A 20,293-nucleotide genomic window follows, 5' to 3' on the forward strand; every position below is an offset into this window, starting at 1 on the left:
AAGATCGTACCTTTTAAAAAAATACAATGCAAAAATTATATTTCTCTTCTTGTTCTTCTTCTTCTTCTTTTATTCAGCAAAACAACAACCGAAAATTCGCTATGATGTGTAAAAATGGCCGGATATAAACGTAAATTCTTTTTCGAGCCTTAGTAAAGTTAGGGTTAGTTTTGGTATATTATTATCTTAATTATTTATTTTAATATTTTTTTGTATTTCGTAATTAAACTACGTTTGATTAATGTTTTGATATTCTTCATTTAAAAATTTAAAAAAAAAACACAATTTTGAAATTATGTTTTATTTAATTTCCTTTTTCACTTTGCTTTTTCTTAACAGAGCGCTGTTAACTTTTTCATTCATTTAAATTGTTATCTTGCAAAGCAGCTCTCTAAGTAAAATGTTACGTCTCATTATAATTTTTAATCTTTCCGTGCAGTGTTTACGAAAAATAAAAAAAAACCGATAATAATATTGAATTATTAAAAAATTATGGCCCTACCTGTAAAATTATTTACAGCTTCACGCAATGGTAAGTGAAAAAGTGTACAAAATTCATACGAATTGTAGTGGCTGATTAGAAGAATACAGTCTATCAAAGTTTAGAGTTGAGGTTATGGTTATGTCATCAACAAAAAAACGAAAAAAAAAATAAAACAAAACAACGCAAATAAATTTCATCTGAAATTTACACAAAAACTATTATACAAATTGAACACACAATGATATCCAAAAATTGGAGTATAAAAAAAACTCTTATAAGTAAAATTCATTCATCCTTACTTGTTAATTTGATATTAATTAATCAATATTTCTGTTATGCAGGCCAACGTTGGTTTGCTACCGGAACTCGTTTAATGGATTCGCACGGCAAAGGAAAGGATATTGTTGAGGTACCCAAGGGCTATATATATATGTAAACAATAAAGAGAAGTATGGAATCCAAGGATTTAACGGATAGAGCAGCAAGTACTGTCACATTGGCTCACAACTTTAAAGAGCCGGCAACTATTAATTATCCTTTGGAAAAGGGACCTTTGTCACGACGTTTCCATGGCGAACATGCTTTGCGCCGTTATCCCAGCGGTGAGGAACGTTGCATCGCTTGTAAATTATGTGAAGCCATATGTCCGGCACAGGCTATAACTATAGAAGCTGAGGAGCGAGCTGATGGAAGTCGTCGTACCACACGCTATGATATTGATATGACCAAGTGCATCTATTGCGGCTTTTGCCAAGTTTGTTCGACAATATAAATTAAGTCTTTTCATAAGATTTTATTTATTTATTTATGTATTTAGGAAACATGTCCTGTAGACGCTATGGTACGAGGTCCGAATTTTGAATTCTCTACGGAAACACATGAAGAGCTATTGTACAATAAAGAGAAGTTGCTCAACAACGGTGACAAGTGGGAATCTGAAATAGCCTCCAATTTGCAAGCTGATCATTTGTATCGCTAAAGAGTTTTATTGTTTCTTTACGACTGCAAGATGTGCGTTGTAATTTAAATAAATGTTAAATTCAAAATTAGACAAAAGCTCATTTTATTTTAAATAAGTATACTTTCGATTTTACTAATTATTAATTCATAGCTTGGGTTAAAATACTTGAAAGGTTGTTTCGTAGGATACGCGGTTAGAATTTTCTGCTGAGAAATAGTTCACGCTACTGTACGAAGAAAGGAAATTTTTAATAATGGCCGCAACGTTTGCAATTGCATTTAACTTTCCAAGTCCATTCTATACATCACTTTTTTTAACTTAGGCAAGCTTGTAAAGAGTACATGGACCGTTTTCAAATTATTGGAACAATGATAGTGTCACTTTACTAGTTGTAGATTAATGCGTTATTTACTTTTCTCAATCAATATCAGTGGAAGTTCTTTAAATACAGCTTGCTTGGAAAATGTGAAACTATTGACCAGGCCCAGATAATGATTTTTCCATAAACTTCTTTTTAGCAAAACATATCCACCATTTATTAGGTTTACCGTCCTCTGTATTAAAAACTTTTTCACATAGACGATGTCCTGTCTCATGACGCAATTGCAATAAATATTGACGCATCAAATCTGCCATAAAAAAAAATTATGAAAGTGGGATGCTACCAATTTTGTGCTACACAACTTACCGATATCTTGAGTTGTCTGTGGTTTGGCATAAACAGCATTTAAGGGAAATCCAGCTTCACCAGGGATATCGAATTTCGATATTGCTAAACTATACATTTCTTGTTGACCTTGATTCTTATTGGCACACCTTTGCAGCTTCTTTAAGCATTCAGTTATGTACAACGTTATATATATCAAGACCCGATCCACTTCGGACTTTATTATAAAAGCACATAGTAAGCAATTGGTTTTTATGTATTTATTCAAAAATAATTACTTAGAAATTTTTTATTTACCTTAATTTCATATGTTCTGAAGAACACGTTGGCCTTAAAATAATAAAGTGATTCATCTATAATATCATTGTCTATGTGAACACTGGGCGCTGGTCCTCTGTATTGAGTGCGTAGCGGCAGTATGGACATATTACCAACAGCAGAAGAAAATTCTTTAATTTGCGAATGATAAGCCTTGGCAATTAAAAAATGTTAAAAAACAATGTTTACTCCCCTGCAAGCAAGATATAAAAAACTTACCGGCATTGCTATAAAAAATTAACAATGATTTTAAAGTTAAAAAAGTTTTCTTTATCAAGCCAAATATTTCTGTTAACAAAAAATATAAATAATATGCAGTGCTTCTCTTATTTCAGCTGAATCTCTTATTTCAATTGAGAAACAGATATGTTAAACCAAACTATTTCATTTATATTAAATTAAAAAGTCATTATTGTTTAACTTGTAAATGAAATTTTGCGTGGTTTTCATTTCAATTAACAAGATAATTATTTTAAAAATATTTAGATGTGTATACATAAAATTACTCATATTTTCATATATTTGACCCAAGACAGATATGTTAACCCTAAAACAGGTATCCTAAACCATTGAAAAATTTCCAAGAGTTCTTTGAATTACTCTCAGATGATACCAAATTGCACATTTACAGTGGAGTGGATGCGAAACGAAAAATTTCGCAAAAATATCGAATGTACAAAGAAAAGTTACAAAAAAATTCAATTTATAGAAAAGTTAATTATTTTCAATTCACGGAAATTGTAATATTTAATATTGAGATCCTAAAAAATTTTTGCAATAGCATTATTACAAGAAAATTGTGAAATATTTCATTTACCAAAATATTAAATTATAACATTTCAAATACAAATAATTTGTTTAATATTTAAATTGTTTACTACTTAAATAAATAATAGATATAACAATATAATAGTTTAGTGCATCAAAGTCATTAATCTTTTCCTTGCACAGCGAAAACTATTTGTATTGCCTGAATGATGATTGTTTTTTATGGTTCTAGTAACAATTTTTTTTTGTGTAATATTATTGTTTAGCTTACTACTTAATAATAATGGAAGTAATATACAAGTGTCTTTCACGATTTAGATAAATCAGGCAAAGAATTGTAGTAACATTGTCACTTCAAAGTGGCGATAGTGCTACAAAGTACAATTAACTTCTTTTTCAAAGCTCCTTTATTTTAATATCAAATCGGAAGGCAGAGAAATATTGAAAGCGTAGCATGGTTAGGCATGTTAAGGAATTTAGTTATTCACTATTATTCTTAAACAATAAAAAAACGACATAAAGCAATATAAAAAAACAAAAGCAAATGCATCGATGACTTACAAAGCAAATTTTTTATAAAATAGTTATCATAATTTATTGGTAAGTTTTTTTATTTTTATTTTTAGGTTGTCAAAGCGAGAAGGAGTCTGGCTGAATCCTTTATTTCTGAAGTATATAGATGATATATTAAATAGTGAGATATAATTGTACAAAATATTGTAGTTTTAAAATGAAGCACTTTGGCGAATACTCACTTATATTATCTTGATCAAATGAGTTAAGCTGGAAATCAAAAAAAGAAATAATACTATTTTATTCTCAACTATGAATGCCAATAAATTGTAGATAGATAAAATCCATTTTGCTTTTAATTAAAACCTAAAATAAAAATCAGATATGTATGATGATTAAGCTACGGTATTGATTTGAAGTTATTGAATTCCTATGGTGAAAAACCGGAAGGACCTGTCGAACAGTTGATGAATGAATATTGTTGGTGATTACAATCAACTTCAAAGTTGAATAATTAAATCATTTCATTTTATTTCAGATAAAAAAAGTGAATTTCTTCTTAATGTGTATTGAATGGGTTGTTCCGCTTATCCGTTACTGAGCTTATTATGTTCTCAATTTAATAATATACAAACAATTTCACGTCACTACTCGAGATTAAAAACGTTCAGTTGTTCCTTAACCCTTAAGGCTATCTCTTGATATCAATGACTTGTGGTTACAATTTTTATTAAACCCCAATTTTAATAAAACCTTTATATAAAATTTGTTCCCATTGCTGAAGAAGTAGCGTATGTCATATTAAAATAAAAACTGTATACCTAAAACAGGTATGTTAAAAGTTATACTTCAAGTTTATTATAAACAAAGTAAATATAAATAGAAAGATATTTTAAATTATCTTTAAGCCTTTATAAAAGTTTGTTGTTTTCTTGTGACATCATAAGATGCTGTCAGAAAATATTTGTTTTATATAAGTAAGCAATGAAAATTTCTACTTTACTTTATAAATGGATAGGTTTAAGGCTAACTTATATTCAGCACCCTTTGTTTATTCTGCCAACGTTTGTTGACATGTAAAATAATTTTTTGTAATTTTACTTCAGAGTAGCGCAAAATTTTGAATTTATAACTAAAAGGTTTTTACTTTTACTTTTAAAAAGAAAAATTATTTAAAATTAAATGTGAAATATGTTACAAAATAAAACGTCGAGTGCACCTACTTTTGCAAAGACCACAACGATGGCGACACAGAATGAAAAGCAATGTAATATTGTAAAACGCTTAGAGGAATTAAATAAATGGCAAGAAGAGCAGAAGCGTTTATTAGAAGAGCGGCAGAATCGACAACGGCAAATTTTGGGTATCGAGCAACAGACAATGTATGAGATGCTGGGATTATGTGGCGAGAATACTGCCGGAGACCCGCTAGATAATCGGAATTCAAAAGAGGAACTTCAGCAGAAACAACATAAACAACAAAATAGCCAAGAATCAATGGAAAACAGACCGATAAAAGAAGATGCAGACTCTGCTGACTATGAAGACGTCGAAGATTTCATTGGAGAGTATACGGAGGAAGATTTTGAGGAATGTAAAGATGTATTGGAAACGGAAGACAAACTACCTGATATAAATTCCCTAAATTATATGAATCCTGCTTACGCTAATGCTTTTAAAGAACCATTTAAAGCTAAAAAACCTTATCTTAAAAGAGGCGAAGGCTTGAAACAAAGATTCAAAATAGACCCTAACGAACTCAGATTAAATAATTTACCACGATACAAATATGCCAATGCTCATCCTCATTTCACAACGAAACCTATACCCAAAAGACGTCCTGGTGTGGCACAGAACGATCTCGTTAAACATAAAAAATCGGAAAATGAATGCATAATTCCACATGTCCAGCCGCCGCCATTAGAAGCTAATGAACAACGTTTTCAGCAGATATTATTAACTTCCAAAAATACTTGTAACTCGACTCCAGATCCCAAGTCTACATTAACGAATAATAGTGAAAGTCCCCAAAGAGCTAGGTCATCTTCATCGCCAGGTAGAGTTCGATTTTCCGATGCCAACAATGCGGCTGTGCCGAAACTTCGAGAATATCCCCCAAATGAGGGACCAACTCCGCAAGGAACATCTGTCGCCTGGTGTCAAATTTTAGATCCGAAACAAGTGCAACCAATAACGGTGAGAAGGAGTGGTGTCCAGGCTTCCTCACCCCAACCGGAAATTGATATTTTCGATTTGATACAACGAAAAGCTCAAAGTGGCGCCGATATGAACTCATCTGCCGTACAGAATTATATGCAACGATGCCTTTATGAAAACTGCAACGGCTTTGCAGACGGGAAGCAACAAATCTCTTCAACGACAGATTTAAAAACTAAACGTCTACAGCCTTTAGTAGTGCCAGATGCTATAGCACCTGAAGTCTCCAGCGTTGATGAAATCGAAGACGAATGCGAAACGGAAACTGAAGCTGAGAATGAAACGGACAATTCTCTCGATAACGATGGAGGTAACAACAACAAATGCTTAGAATCGAATGATTATTCCAATATTACGCCGTCGCCGTCGCCTGAGGTTCGAGTACGTTTTACTGATTCAAACGACACGCGTGAGTATGATAAAACGGAAAATAACCATTTGATTGGTAACAAAGACGACTCCCATGATGAGTTCTTTCAACAATTCAAAAACGCATTATTTGCTGCCCTTCAATTAAAAGCTGATAATCCAAATGATACGAATAGCACACCTAGTACTACTACTTTAACACCGAAAGATTCGGATTTGATACACGCGGCTATACAGAAGGCAACAGCGGAATTGCAGGAAAAAACCGATTTAATTAAGCTACGACTATGCGAGTTGGAACGAGAGATTAACACTTTTAAGGAGAATAATGTACAGTTAATGAAAATCAAGCAAGAACATGAGCTGGAGAAAAATCTCCAAGCGCAAGAACATCTGGAAGCTATGGGTCGATTGAAAGATGAAAAAATCCAAATTGAAATCCGTTTGCATGAAGAACGCATGAAATTGGAAGAGGAAAGACGTAAGCTTGAGCAACAATATCGTTCGAAGACGCAAGCATTTATGGCGAAAGAGCGTAAAGAAGTGGAAAAGCTAAGGGAACAACTTGTCCAAATAGAAACACAGCTTAAAGGCAAAGAACATACACATATGGCTGCGCAGGCTAGACTGCGGTCTCAGATGCGTAATACGGAGAGAGATCAGAAAAAATTGCACGAAGAAATCGAACGTTTAACAAAAGAAAACAAACGTTTGGAAGGTGAAAATCTGCGCATAAGCAGAGAACAAAATAATAAACTATTGCAGGAAATTAATCGTAATATTGCCAGATTAGCTTCGCCTAAAGCGGTAAGTAATTGGGTTGGAAAAGAAAGAGGAGAATTTTTTTAAATTTCATTCCCTTCTTAGGTTCTGGAAAACAATAAAGGACGATTAACTCCTCGCAAAAGTGTTTCAAAAACCATAGTAACAGCGGCTGTGGTAAATCGCTTGCAAAGGCAATCTGCAATGGGATATTTTCAGGCACCTAAGAAATCCAAAGCAGGTAATCGAAGTTCAAAAAATGGTGATAAACATAATAAAATGAGTTTGACATCGGGTGCCGAAACGGAAACTACGCCAGATACTAGTATAAGCGAAGATACAAGCTCCCAAAAAGCTGAATTACCAGCTCAGGATGCTTATTGCTTAACAGAACAACAGCAAGAACAACGCCGGCAATACGAAGAAGGTTTGCCAATAGGTATTGAAGACAATAAAGAAGAGGAGGATGATGATATTTTACGGGACATGGATTGTAATCCAGAAAACATGGTCGGTTTTCAAGATCAAGCGCAATACATTGAAGAGCAACCCCCGGCGCGTTTAAAGAGTGGTGAAAGTCCCTTGCCACCGCCTTCGTCTCCAACTGCTACGCTTGCTCCCGTTGCCAATAATATGAAAAGGGAAATTATTAATGCTGATGGCAGCCGAGATATTTGGTATCCCAATGGTAATGTAAAGAAAATTTCCGCGGATGGAATGATTACCCGCATGCTGTATTATAACAAGGATGTTAAGGAAACGAATGTTAACGACGGAACTGTTAAATATTATTATGCCGAAACGAATACATGGCACACTACATATTTGGATGGTTTGAATATATTAGAATTTCCTACTGGTCAAATAGAACATCGCCATAAAAACGGTGTCATTGAGATACATTATCCAAATAATTCCGTGAAAATTTTTAATCCAAACGACGAGCATAAATTGGAAGAATGGCGTTTTGGCGATGGTACCAATTTAGTGCAAATGCGTAATGGTGATCGAATATTAATGCTTCCCAATGGCCAAAAGGAAATACATACCAAAAATAATAAGAGGCGTGAATACCCCGATGGCACAGTAAAAACTGTCTACAAGGATGGAAGTCAAGAGACGCGTTATTCTAATGGACGTGTACGCCTGAAAGATAAAGATGGCAATTTGGTTTTAGATACCGATAGCAAACCTTAACTATATCTGATCTTCCACATTTTTGCAATAGTTTGTGATTTTAGGATTCTGAGAAGCGGAAAAAACTTTAAATTATCTCTTTTGGTAAATTATTTTAATCTAAATTTTTCTATTTGTATTAACATTTTCTATGGCTTTTATATTTTTTCGTTCTTTGTATAAAATGACCTGTAACTATTGACGAGGAGAAAAAAATTTGTATAAAATTTAGTTTATTTCTTTCTAAATTCTTAAAAAAATATAACGGTGACTTATTCCATGAACAATTTTGAATCGTCGTTTTCTTTCTCGTTGTCGGGCGGATCGAAATCGTGCATTTTAACGTCGCCATCTTCGCCATACTGTATAACATTGTCAATTTGCAGCAATAAATCCTGTAGGCTATCTTCGTCATCGATATTCATTGGAATAAAGCGCACCAAACTGAAAGGAAAACGCAAGTTTCATTAAAATTTGTTTACGTTGTATGTTAATTTTTCGAACTTTAGCACATTTCTTCTTTTGTTTTAAGGTCCGGGAGGGATTTCTCAAACTTAGCGCATTTTCTTTAATTTACTTTAGGTTTTAGGTTTTTGCAAGTATCCTTTTTTTCTTTATTCGCATATATATTAAAAGTTTACTGTTTAATGTATTTATATTCATTGAATGGCAACAATGCCAATGTAAGCTCTCCCCTAAGCATATTACAATTGGAAAAGCAACACTGTTTGTTGAGCGAACAATTACCAAAAACTATTATTATAAACATCTTTAGCTGTCTCATTCCATCACACGCAAATTGTCTACATAACTGGAATAAACGCAAAAAAGCACAACTCTGGAGAGAATTATCAAAAAATCTCTCATACTATCCTTTTCTTACTTATAAGCATTGATTGCTAAGAAATCCGAAAACGAATGACGGGTAATAAAATGGTGGCAGAGCGTGGAGAAAATATTTGGGATTTGCAGAGAAATTATTATTCACAATTTATGCAATTTAGATAAATAAATTGTTGCTGTATACACGAACTTTAAAGAACTGTTAAAAAAAAAGGGTTGAGTTGACAAAAAATTTGGAAAAATAATTTTTAAGTTAATTCCCAAAACAGGAAAACTGCAAGAAAAGTGTTTAGAAAGTGTTTTTAAGGGTTTTTAGGAATATTACAAAAAAAAAAGGCCACAAATTACAGAATATTTTTGAAAAATTCCAAAACCCCTAGAAAAAAAAAATGGATGATTCCGAAGTACAAATGGTCCGCTCTGCTAAAGGCAAGGATATGCTATTAGTGGGCAAATATTTGTTTCATTATGATGATCGCACAACGAAGGCTTATCGTTGGGTATGTAGTCGACGCAAGGATGCTATACCATGTCGTGTGCGTTTGTATACAACCTTAATTGATGAAACAGATGAAACGCAACACGCAGTTATCCGTATAACGGGCGAACATCCCCACGGACCTGCTGATGAGGATGCCATAAAGAAGGCAAAAGAACGCAAACGTTCGGCGGTAATGTTAGGTTTAGCATGTACCCTGCCAAATAATACGTTAAAGCGTAAGTTGAAAGCGGAACAAGCTAAATTAGCAAAACTTGCTAGATTGGCGGCAACTGGTAATGAAAATGAATCAGAGCTTGTCGAATCTTTGCTGGAAGAGTGTGAAACGGATATAAGTACTTCTATGATGGGGCAGGAAGAGGAGAAAAAAGTTTTAATGTTAAAAACTGCTAAAGGTTATAATATGATTGCCGTTAACGGATGTGTGTATCGGTTAGACGGTAAGTCTGTAATGTCTTCAACATATCGTTGGAAGTGTTTTCGCTCTAAGGATTTGCAATGCACTGCGCGTATTTACACGGAATGTTTAACAAGTGGTCAGCATCGTTACAAGGCTATACGCTTAAATGAGGGTGTTCACAATCATGAACCTTATACTGAGAATAAAGTCACTACTTTGATTAGACGTAACAACATTAAGATTTTACATGGCGATGAGGAGCATGGTACTTTGCAAGTGTTCGATGGTTTCAAGTGTAATCCTCTAAAGGTTGGTATGGCGCCTTTATCGAGTCAAAGTGGCGGCAAGGTACAAGGTATATGCGGTTCTCTCGGAACGCCAGTCCGTCAAGGTGTACGTTATGAACGAGCCGAATCCACAGCTGCTTTGTATAAGTACGTAGAAAATCCTATAGAAGCACTTAATGATCCGAAGGATGGCGAAATAACCAAATTTACGTTTCTGCCATCTAAGAAAGGCAATAAAGTGTTGTGTTTGAATAAAATGATATACCATTACGATTCCAAAGGCGCAACAAGCAATCGGGCTTACTGGACGTGCCTCTATCGACGTCATAAAGGGCATAAGTGTAACGGTCGTTTGACAACTGAAGATGTTGAGGGTCTTACCAGAATAACTAAGGTCTCTGGGATGCATAACCACGAAGATCACATGTCATATATTGAAAAGAAATTAAGCGAGTCCGTACGATCCGCGGTCAGTCAGCCAGATTCATTACGAGATGATGACGACAACGATAGTTTCACACAACATGTAATTGAAGAAGAAGACTCAGATGGGCGCACCGATGGCGACATTACATACCACGAAATGGTACAAATTGACCCAAACGATACTGAATATGATAACAAATCATTTGATTCAAAAATCGAAATAGTTTACGAGGATACCGTTGTTGAAGAAATCCTAGGCGGATTCGATGAAAATGAAAACGAGCATAAATCTTATGAAACGGTGGATTGTAAAATTGAAAAAGACTCCCTTAAGGACACAATCGAGTATGTAGAAATGGAGCGTGCAACCGAAGATGAAATCAAAAATTATCATTTCAAATACGAATGCGACGATTACGATAATGATGATGAGGAGGATAACGATGATTTAGTTAGCATAGACGATAATCATGATTCGGATGAGACATATACGCCTGTAAATAAAAAACCGAAATTAACATTAGCAACCCCAGCGCATCGAATAACAAGGCAAACTTTATCGCGTGGTCCTCATCCCGATAATATTGACATCACAAAGGTAGCCAAATTACGTTCAGCTAAAGGAGGTGAATTATTGTGCGTCGATGGTTTCATCTATCATTTGAAAAGTGTTTCGCCCAATAATCGTACATATTGGTCTTGTATCAAGTCGAAAGATCGCAAATATAAATGTCCAGCACGTGTAGCTTCCGTATCGAAAAATAATGAAATTAAAGTAACTCACGTCAGCAACTATCATACGCATCCCTTTTCGGAAGAGGACATTAAACGTCGTTTGTACAATGAATTCTCGAAATTGGAAAACACTGAACTTAAAGTCAATGATATACTTCATAGGCCGATAAGTGAACTAAATCCAGAATTCGCAAAAATCTTAAAAAATCGCATTCGTACCGAACGTAATTTTAAAATGGCAAAAAATGGGTAAGTAAAGCTTCTTATTATGGTAGGAATTTTTTCAAATCTTATACTGCTGCCTTTATTAGTAATTTTTTTTCGTTTTGTTTTATCTTGGAAAAGGGCAAATAACTCGGCAATTTGGAAAGTTAACAAAGAAGATACTATAAACGGCTTGAAACTAATTTTCTATATCTTACAATAGGTTGTAGTACTAACAAATCATTATTGCACTCATTTCAATGTTTATGGACGAGTATAAAGTATGTATATATATGCCCATATCGTGCGGTATTTGGTTGGAAGTTAAAAGGAAGAACGCACATTTGTAGAGATGCCTATTTAAAATTAATAGAAAAAAAATTTCAAAAGAACTTTATAGGTTTTCAAACCTATCATTGAAAATGAATTGCAATTTCATTACAACGGGTAATACGCTTAAAAATTCCCTTTAAGTATATATCATTGATCAGATATACTATTATTATTATTAATTCAAGTGGAAACAAATTGCAAGAGTAAAGTCTTAAAATACTTAGCATCTAAGGCTATCGGCTTTATTGAGGTTTGAATCAATGGCCGTTGAGTTGTTAGTCGAGACTCTTTGCTTACTCGGCCATTCATGCCAATAGTGATCAAATATGAGATTTTGAATTCATGAGAACACTCTGAGTGCGAAAACTCATAGATTTTCTAAAGAACTACACCGTATAATATTGAAGATCGTAGCATCCTTGTCGATTACAAGTAATCAAGCACCTCAAACAGACAAATAAGTCAGGCCAGCTTATACAACCTAAGGTTAACAAAATTATTTTTATAGAATTTTAAAACGTCCGCCTTCAAGAATTTCTGACTTTAACAAGAAGAATCCAAAAAAAAAAACGTTTGGAACTTTGCGAAAGTGAAGCATACTTGTCAAGGTCTTCACAAATTATTCTATAAAAAAAACATCAAAATATTAGAGATACCTGCAATCGATTATATCAATCTTGGCTAAGATCGTTGATGAATAAAGTCGAGACAAATTTTTTTCTCTTAGCTGACCGATATGTTACATTGATTATAGGTTCTAGGTGTCAAAGGTTCTCCTAAAGCGATTGCATGTTTACTGAACTCAAACGAGCAAAATGTTTATTGACTGCGCGATGGGTTTAGACGGCCATTTTGTGTATGTACGAAGTTGTCTCTTTCTATCCTGTTTTCGCACTCGATGAAAGACTTGAAGAAAGACTGTGTGAGAATTCAAATCGGACTTGATATCTTCTAATGTAAAATTGTAATCTTATATATTATATTATAATTGGGAATCCCTGCTTTCTCTCTTTTATTTTTTCATAAAATTAGTTATTAGCAAGAGTTTTTATGGCCGCATATTAATGGATATGAATGCATGTCAATAACAAGTTTTCATTAAATCCTCTAAGAGTGGTTGATCCGCCATGTAAACTAATTGTGTTGCTGCACTTATTATTACACCCTACACCGCCAGTTTCGGCACAAGGTTACATTAAAATTGTGCGGATATATGCAATACTCAGAAGAACTGGAGCTAGATCCATCTTTAATTAACCCGATCGATTCAGAATCTTTTTTTGCATCGATCTAACCTTGTCTCTTCCTCCGCATGTCTTTCTTGTTGCCTTGTGTTTAGGCGACAGACCGCAACTTTTCAGATGTTTGGATAAAATTTGGCACACTGACGTGTCTCGGACCAAGAACGACCGCTATTGAGAATGAATTGTTCGGTTCATACAACATTTTCGACCACTCCCCGTATAAAGGTTTCTTTTTTAAAGTCGTTATATGAATAACGATTTGAACGAAGTGATATTGGGTATTTAATGGCGAGCCCCGCCCCAACATGGTGCTTTCAATTGTTTTTGAAAATAAATTCATCTTTTTATTTTGCATGCTTTAATGAATTCACTGAATTTGTTATTCTTTGACTGTTTCTCTCTCCCTGTCCATTAACTTTCAAAACCTTTTAAATTGGATTGCAAATCAGAAATATAGAGAAACTTGGCCTTTTCATTTAAATTAATTATATTTAGCACATCTTTAGGTCAGTTTGGAAGAATCAATGGCGTATATTGTGATATAACAGTTACATTACATTAGCAGCATAACTAATGATAACCTAATTTAACTTTTAACCTAAGAAAATATCAAAAATTGCGTAAATAGTTTTTATAAATTAATTTGACTAACACATCTTTAGTCAGTTCAGCAAGGCCTGCAACATATAACATGATGAGTCTTAGGTTATGGTGAGTCATGCTGCTAATGTATATAGTTAATTTAGCTATATATAAGTTAAAATTAGGTCATAACCTGATTTAACTTCTAACCTAAGATAATATCAAACATAACCTAGTTTTTATAAATTAACCTGACTAAGCTATCGTTAGATTTCAGATGCATTGTAATCAAGGGTATTTATAGTTCACTTTAAGCCGAATATGGTTTTCGGTTCATGACTTTCTCATTTCAAAGCTTAAAGCTTTTATGTAATTGCAAGTAGTCTTTAACTGGTTTTTGGTTTCATTTATTTATTTATTTATTTTTGGAATTTCATTAGCATTCGCGTTATGATAAACACCTGCAGTGCTAACGTAGTTAACTAAAAACTATTTGTCTATTTTCAATTATTTGCAGAATAAACATGAAATTGTATGCTGTTTCGGATGGTCCGCCATCTTTGGCTGTACGTATGTGCCTTAAAGCTTTGGAATTACCCTATGAATTAAAGAATGTGAATTTTATGGCATCCGAACACATGACCGATGAATATGCTAAGGTATGCACACATTTCTTATAAAAAAAAAAAAAAAATTTCTAATAACTATACATATTTTGCAGTTAAATCCACAAAAAGAGATTCCGGTCTTGGATGATCATGGCTTTTGTCTATCGGAAAGTGTAGCTATTATGCAATATCTGTGCGATAAATATGCTGATGAGACTCCATTGTATCCAAAAACACCAAAAGCAAGAGCTTTAGTTAATCATCGTTTATGTTTTAATATGTCATTCTATTATGCAAGTATATCACCTTATACTATGGCTCCCATCTTTTTTGATTACGAACGGACCGAATTGGGCTTGAAGAAAGTACGGAATGCTTTAAGTGTTTTTGAAACATATTTGAGACGTTTAGGCGCAAGATATGCTGCAGGCAATCATTTGACTATAGCAGATTTTGCTTTGTCTTCATCGACTCTATGTCTCGAAGCTATTGAGTTTGATTTGAAATCTTATCCTTTAGTATGGAAATGGTATCAGACATTTAAACGTGAATATCCAACTTTATGGGATATTGGTAATACCGGAATGAAAGAAATTATCCATTTTGAGCAGAACCCTCCGGATATGTCGCATATGCAACATCCATTCCATCCTACAAGGAAAGCTTCTACATTTTAACTTGTTTGTGTTTCAACAAATAGAAATCTTTTTCTTCTTTTTTTTTTTTTATGTGATAAGTGAAAATAGAATCGATTGGAAAATTAATAAAATAATTATTAAATAGAAGAAAATAACTTACGTTTTGATCAAGGCGAAATTCGGCAAAGTAAGTTCTACTAGACTTATTAAGAAAAAGAATAAGCCTGTCTGGCTGGTTAGAAAATATCTAGAGTACTTTGGAATGGATTATGCCGAGAAAGTAAAGAGTTGCGACAAAACGAGTGGGAAAACACTATAGTGGGCTACGCCACCCTACCGCTATTAACATAACGACTTTTCAAAATACGATGCCATACGGGAAGTGGTGTGTCAGTTTGTCCTTGGGTCAACATTTCCACGAAAATAGCAAGCTGTAGGCTGAACACAAGAAAACTGTATGGACAGACGGACAGACAAGCGTGGATTGATTTAGGAAGTGATCTTGGATCAATCGGTTTAATAATAGACATATCAACCTCAAGTTCTTTTGGGTGTTGCATACATTTGCTCGATCTTAATATAGCCTTGCGTGCGATATAAAGGGTTGAAGCCGCCTAGGAGAAATTACGCTGAGGAAGTAGAAACAAATACTAAAGGCTTACCTAAAATCTTCTATCAATGTTCCAATAGCTTCCGATAATTTGCGATGTGAACGTCCCCAAGCGGATTCTGTTGTCAAATCGTTAAGTAATGCCCTCGGATCGGGATCCAAATATTTATCTAATTGTTTGCGTGCACTTTTACTTAATAAATCCATTTTAGTTAAAACATTTACATGCGGCATTTCTAAATTTGCCATAACACTTAAAGCCGCCATTGTGCCCGATAGAAATTTCGCTCCGTCTATCATAAATTGAGAATCAACCAAAAAAACGGTGCATATACGAAAATTCCACGACTCCAACAATTGTACCAATTTTTTGCCCATTGTTAAATGCGTAAATAACTCAATTTGTCCCGGCATATCAAATAGAATATAATCATCGTCGGGATCTGTGCTTAGTTCATTATCTGGATCAGCGCCAATTAATTGTGATTTCAACCATTCCTGATTTTCAATAAGAAATTCCAAGCAGAATACAAGACCTCCATTAGGTCCATAACGTAATTCTTCATCTTCCATAGCATCATCCAATTGAATGAGATCTCGTATATCTATAGCAGGCTGATAATCGAAATGTTCCGCTGCCGGATCTAAATTGACGACTTCAATAAGTCTTTTAGAATCCTGAGCTAAGCGTTGCATATACGTGCAATAAGTCGACTAATAATTAGATTAAAACAAATAAGTGCTTGCAAAATCACATGGATTATTCTCGACAATTTCGAGAATTAAACTTACTTTACCGCTACCAGCTGGACCAATAACTATTTGTGCATAACGCATTTTAATAAATATTCTTTTTTATCTCCCGCTGCAGCTTTACGTTTAAGATTATTTTGTTTGTTTCACTATTTTGTTGATTGCGGACAACGTGTGTGCTCAGTTTCATACAGCTGTTGATGTATTTAATCTCCGAATAATATTAAGAAATATGGCAATGAAGGTTTTTCTCTATTTATTTTTATTTATCTAGTCCAGCTCACACCGGTAAATTTTATGTAAAATACACAAAATATTTTATTGATTGGTCGCGGGTTCAAATCTCAAGCGTCGTAGATTTTTTCATAAAGCCAATAACCTCAGACGATTAATTATAATAATAATAATAACAATATTTTATTCATATTGAATTAATATAAAGAAGTGATAAGCGGGTCACGAGGCACCCTTATATATACACACTACTTCGTTTAATAATTAGTCGTTATTTACATGTCGACTGCTTGAAATAAGGCCTTTTATGGAAGTGATAAAAAAAATTCCCTATTCGAACCATTTTCAATAGCGCTTTCGTCCTCCGGCCAAAAAATGAATTTTATCGAAATATCTTAAAAAGTACGACTTGTAGGTTGAACACAACGCTTTCATCCTTAGGCCAAGAATCCAATTTCATCAAAATATCTCGAAAATTGCGAGTTGCGACTTAAACATAGGAAACAGGCGGACAAGCTTGATTTCAGGAAATGATTCTGCATTGTTCGGTATAATAAAAGATAGGTCTATCTGAAGTCCTTGTAAGAATTACACACATTTCAAAAGTGTTGTAGGATACAAAAAGGTGAATGAAAATCTAATCCGTAAAGTTGGTTCCTCTTGGTTCAGTAGATACTATTTATTTAAAGCTTTAAAGGCTACACCAAAATATGTTGAACAATTTTATACGATGCCCACAATAGGCAAGGCATATACTCAGTTTGGAGAAAGAGGGAAAGAGAAAGAGCAAGTTGAAAAGATAAGTTCATACTAAAAGAATCAAATCACAAGTAATGAGAGGAGTTATTTTGAATGGAGACAACCAAATAACAACATAGTTCAACATTTTGTTCAGTATTAAAAGTAGAAGCTTATTATGGGGTTTTTGTTTTTCTTTTATCAAGTATGGCGGTAGTGCTCTTACTTAGTAGCAATTTGACTGCTTGCTCTTTCATTCTTATTAATTGTAAGGGCAAGCACTCTGTTCATAGTTTTTTAACATGCCATCGCATTCTATGCCATGTTTGCAAAGCAGAATTATATACTCTATCCGGTATTTTCAAGTGAACATGCGCTATGGTATACATATGAGTAGATATGTACGAAAAAAACTGAACAGCATATATATATGCAGCAAATATGAAAAATTGTTCGTCTATTACAGTGTATTAAAATTTAATTTCAGAATGGAATTTGAAAGTGAACCACAACGCCTATGCAACAAAAAGTGAGACCATCTACAATGTATACTATTGTTCATATTTGAACTTCAACTTTTATTTTAAAAAATAGAAAAATTCGCTTGTTTTTTACATATTTAGTTCACGACTTAAATATTCTGTTTACTTGAGAATAGTAAAAATAAGAGAAATAATAGAAACTTAGAAGATTTATTAAAGTAATTTAAACAAGTTAAGAAAACATTTATAGATACTTTCATTTCACTACGTTTTGAAGGTGGTTCAATCGTCGAGATTGGTTACGTTGCGATCGCCCGCGGTACCTCTCCGATTAAATACGAATGCGATGGAATCTTCCGTTCCCACAAATTCTATGATATGACTATTGAATAAGGAAAAAGAGAATAAAAAAAAAAAAGAAATTAAAATCAATAATATATAGGCGAACTGTGGCCGTCAAATTTTCATTATTTTTCAAATATTATTCAACAATGAAAACACGCGTTGCTTTCTCGTGAACTAGCGCTATAAATGGCAGTAAATTCAAATTAAAGCTTTCGTAATAGACTTCGCGTCCAACTTTGATGGCGTAAACGACAATGGAAAGCGGCAATGGAATTAACGTGTGATGTGAGAAACCAAGGTTAATATTTCTTTCAGTATGTTAAGAAAAGATTTAACTTTTCCTAAGCGCCTCTATGAGATGTTAGTTGATGCTTGTTTGAATTCCAGATGGGAATGTACTAATTAATCTAAATTTATGAAGGCGGTCTATAATTTTTGTTCTAAAATGGTCACCTAAACGACGAAAGTTTTAAATGCCATTTTCAAATATGCTTTTGGGTGACATAGGTTTTCCTCACGCCTCAACACTATCTAAAATATTTTCATTTGAAAAGCATTTAGAAGAGCATCGCCTTTCAATAGAGCGGTTTATATTGCAGAACTCTGTTGCGATGGTATCACATCCGTGTCACAGGTGACACAATTCAAAAGAATTGTATATTTACCGCGATGACTACTTACCTCGCTAAACCGTTAGTTTAATTATACAATAAAAACTTCCATATTCGGATTTAAATCATTCAAGCATGCATCGTAAATAAATTTCATAAATTTCTCTGTAAATCAATGGACCAAAGAATTTCCCTTCACAAGAAAGGTAATTCAATTTATTGTTTGAGATAATCGTTAGATTTAAGTACTAGTTACATTTTGATCAATATAAAAACGATTTTAGTGCGGGCTGGCTGCTCGATCATGGAGCAGGAAAGACAATGGAAACAGCATATCGCTCATCTGATATTCAGACTTCCTGCAAGGGTTTTTATTCCAAATCTACCATATGAAGATTAGAAGATAGACGTTTTCCGAGTAGGTTGACTCAAGCCCCTCATCTATCCACGTTAGGTTAGAATACAGTGTGTTAAGAAATCCCTCGTCCGTTACGACAGCTCAGAATACATTGTATTACTATAACGTAGACACCTTAGAATTTAACGTAGTAGCTGGTGTGTTTGTTATTGTTGTATATAAAAAAAGCTTTTCCTGCTTTTTGTTTTCAAACCAGTTTTCACGTATTTGAAATTTTATGTCAAATTTGTTATTTTTATGCAATTCGAGGTTTTATTTTCTAGATTATGAAGAGCGATCTGATCTTATCGCATTGTTTGTCAGCTAATTTTCAATGTTGGCCGTTAAGGACCAGTTGGGTTTCGCATGCGGTATACCACGATATTTCCAATAACTGAAAGTCTTCGTCAGGCTGTAAAAAAAGAAGGATGTTATAAGTATTGTTACTTTTCATTTCACTTTTTTTAGAAACAAACCTTGTGTTCCTGGCTGTCGCGCTTATTAAACGCTTCAACGTTTCGGTGGCAGGCGTATTTAATTTATACGTTTTGTTGCGGTTTTCCTTCTATTTACATTGTGGTAATTTTTGACGGTGTTTCATGTTATTGTAAACATCGATGTCAAGAAATATCGTTTGTTTTAATGCCATATAACCAATTACAGAAATGAAGAAAGTTAAAAGGAACTCCGGCATTTTTAATTAAGACGCTGTATTGGCATATTCGTAAAACTTTAGCTCTAACATGCGTTAATGTGCATTAGTAAATTTTTGTAATGGGCATTGTATTAAATTGTATAATTGTACCAGAAATTTACTGCGTTTAATGCCCCAGTTAGGATATCCGACGATGTATGTTATGTGGAGGAGCTGATGTGTGGAGGACTCCGACGCACGGAGAAGCTAATGTGCGGAGGACTCTGACGCACGGTGAAGTTGACGTGCGGAGGAGCTGACGCATGGAGAAGCTGACGTGCGGAGGAGCTGACGTGCAGAGGACTCTGACGCACAGAGAAGCTTATGTGCGGAGGACTCTGACGCACAGAGAAGCTGACGTGCGGAGGACTCTGACGCACGGAGAAGCTGACGTG

The 20,293-nt window shown here is 34.1% G+C and overlaps 5 protein-coding genes across 6 annotated transcripts; 3 read left to right on the forward strand and 2 right to left on the reverse strand.

Annotated features, from left to right (window-relative positions):
* Window positions 1-337: 337 nt before the first annotated feature.
* On the forward strand, window positions 338-1,533 carry LOC119638544 (NADH-quinone oxidoreductase subunit I-like). Its single transcript, XM_038035413.1, is given in 3 exon segments — window positions 338-532; window positions 826-1,238; window positions 1,302-1,533. Coding segments are annotated over 3 exon segments (615 nt in total). The 5' UTR covers window positions 338-492; the 3' UTR covers window positions 1,464-1,533.
* Window positions 1,534-1,599: 66 nt separating this feature from the next.
* Window positions 1,600-2,836, reverse strand: LOC119638545 (actin-related protein 2/3 complex subunit 3). The gene is made up of 4 exons (XM_038035414.1): window positions 2,650-2,836; window positions 2,410-2,583; window positions 2,134-2,329; window positions 1,600-2,074 (listed from the first exon to the last, which is right to left on the reverse strand). The coding sequence occupies exons 1-4, from the start codon at window positions 2,653-2,655 to the stop codon at window positions 1,917-1,919; spliced, it is 534 nt and encodes a 177-aa protein (XP_037891342.1). The 5' UTR covers window positions 2,656-2,836; the 3' UTR covers window positions 1,600-1,916.
* Window positions 2,837-4,637: 1,801 nt separating this feature from the next.
* On the forward strand, window positions 4,638-8,522 carry LOC119638541 (centromere protein J). Of its 2 annotated transcripts, XM_038035409.1 has the most exons (3): window positions 4,652-4,688; window positions 4,875-7,104; window positions 7,165-8,522. In XM_038035409.1, exons 2-3 carry the CDS (start codon window positions 4,903-4,905, stop codon window positions 8,254-8,256), a joined length of 3,294 nt encoding a protein of 1,097 aa, XP_037891337.1. In that variant the 5' UTR covers window positions 4,652-4,688; window positions 4,875-4,902; the 3' UTR covers window positions 8,257-8,522. The 2 variants fall into 2 exon arrangements, with proteins under 2 accessions (XP_037891336.1, XP_037891337.1); XM_038035408.1 differs by having other exon boundaries at window positions 4,638-7,104.
* LOC119638543 (GPN-loop GTPase 3) lies at window positions 8,410-16,615 on the reverse strand. The gene is made up of 3 exons (XM_038035411.1): window positions 16,437-16,615; window positions 15,697-16,358; window positions 8,410-8,679 (listed from the first exon to the last, which is right to left on the reverse strand). The coding sequence occupies exons 1-3, from the start codon at window positions 16,479-16,481 to the stop codon at window positions 8,508-8,510; spliced, it is 879 nt and encodes a 292-aa protein (XP_037891339.1). The 5' UTR covers window positions 16,482-16,615; the 3' UTR covers window positions 8,410-8,507.
* On the forward strand, window positions 9,216-15,690 carry LOC119638542. The gene is made up of 3 exons (XM_038035410.1): window positions 9,216-11,674; window positions 14,306-14,447; window positions 14,510-15,690. The coding sequence occupies exons 1-3, from the start codon at window positions 9,468-9,470 to the stop codon at window positions 15,071-15,073; spliced, it is 2,913 nt and encodes a 970-aa protein (XP_037891338.1). The 5' UTR covers window positions 9,216-9,467; the 3' UTR covers window positions 15,074-15,690.
* Window positions 16,616-20,293: the final 3,678 nt, after the last annotated feature.

This window comes from Glossina fuscipes, unplaced genomic scaffold (genome assembly GCF_014805625.2).
Source record: "Glossina fuscipes isolate IAEA_lab_2018 unplaced genomic scaffold, Yale_Gfus_2 90, whole genome shotgun sequence".
NCBI classification, from domain to species: domain Eukaryota; kingdom Metazoa; phylum Arthropoda; class Insecta; order Diptera; family Glossinidae; genus Glossina; species Glossina fuscipes.

Coding starts and splice junctions, on each gene's coding strand:
- LOC119638545 (XM_038035414.1), bottom strand. Junction 2,330..2,409: donor TCAGAACATATGAAATTAAG/GTAAATAAAAAA, acceptor TTTATAATAAAG/TCCGAAGTGGATCGGGTCTT. Junction 2,075..2,133: donor ACAGACAACTCAAGATATCG/GTAAGTTGTGTA, acceptor TTTTTATGGCAG/ATTTGATGCGTCAATATTTA.
- LOC119638541 (XM_038035408.1), top strand. CDS start 4,903: ATGTTACAAAATAAAACGTCGAGTGCACCTACTTTTGCAAAGACCACA. Junction 7,105..7,164: donor GATTAGCTTCGCCTAAAGCG/GTAAGTAATTGG, acceptor TTCCCTTCTTAG/GTTCTGGAAAACAATAAAGG.
- LOC119638542 (XM_038035410.1), top strand. CDS start 9,468: ATGGATGATTCCGAAGTACAAATGGTCCGCTCTGCTAAAGGCAAGGAT. Junction 11,675..14,305: donor TTTAAAATGGCAAAAAATGG/GTAAGTAAAGCT, acceptor AATTATTTGCAG/AATAAACATGAAATTGTATG. Junction 14,448..14,509: donor TGACCGATGAATATGCTAAG/GTATGCACACAT, acceptor CATATTTTGCAG/TTAAATCCACAAAAAGAGAT.
- LOC119638543 (XM_038035411.1), bottom strand. CDS start 16,481: ATGCGTTATGCACAAATAGTTATTGGTCCAGCTGGTAGCGGTAAA. Junction 16,359..16,436: donor GTCCAGCTGGTAGCGGTAAA/GTAAGTTTAATT, acceptor TCTAATTATTAG/TCGACTTATTGCACGTATAT. Junction 8,680..15,696: donor ACATTGATAGAAGATTTTAG/GTAAGCCTTTAG, acceptor TTTTCCTTTCAG/TTTGGTGCGCTTTATTCCAA.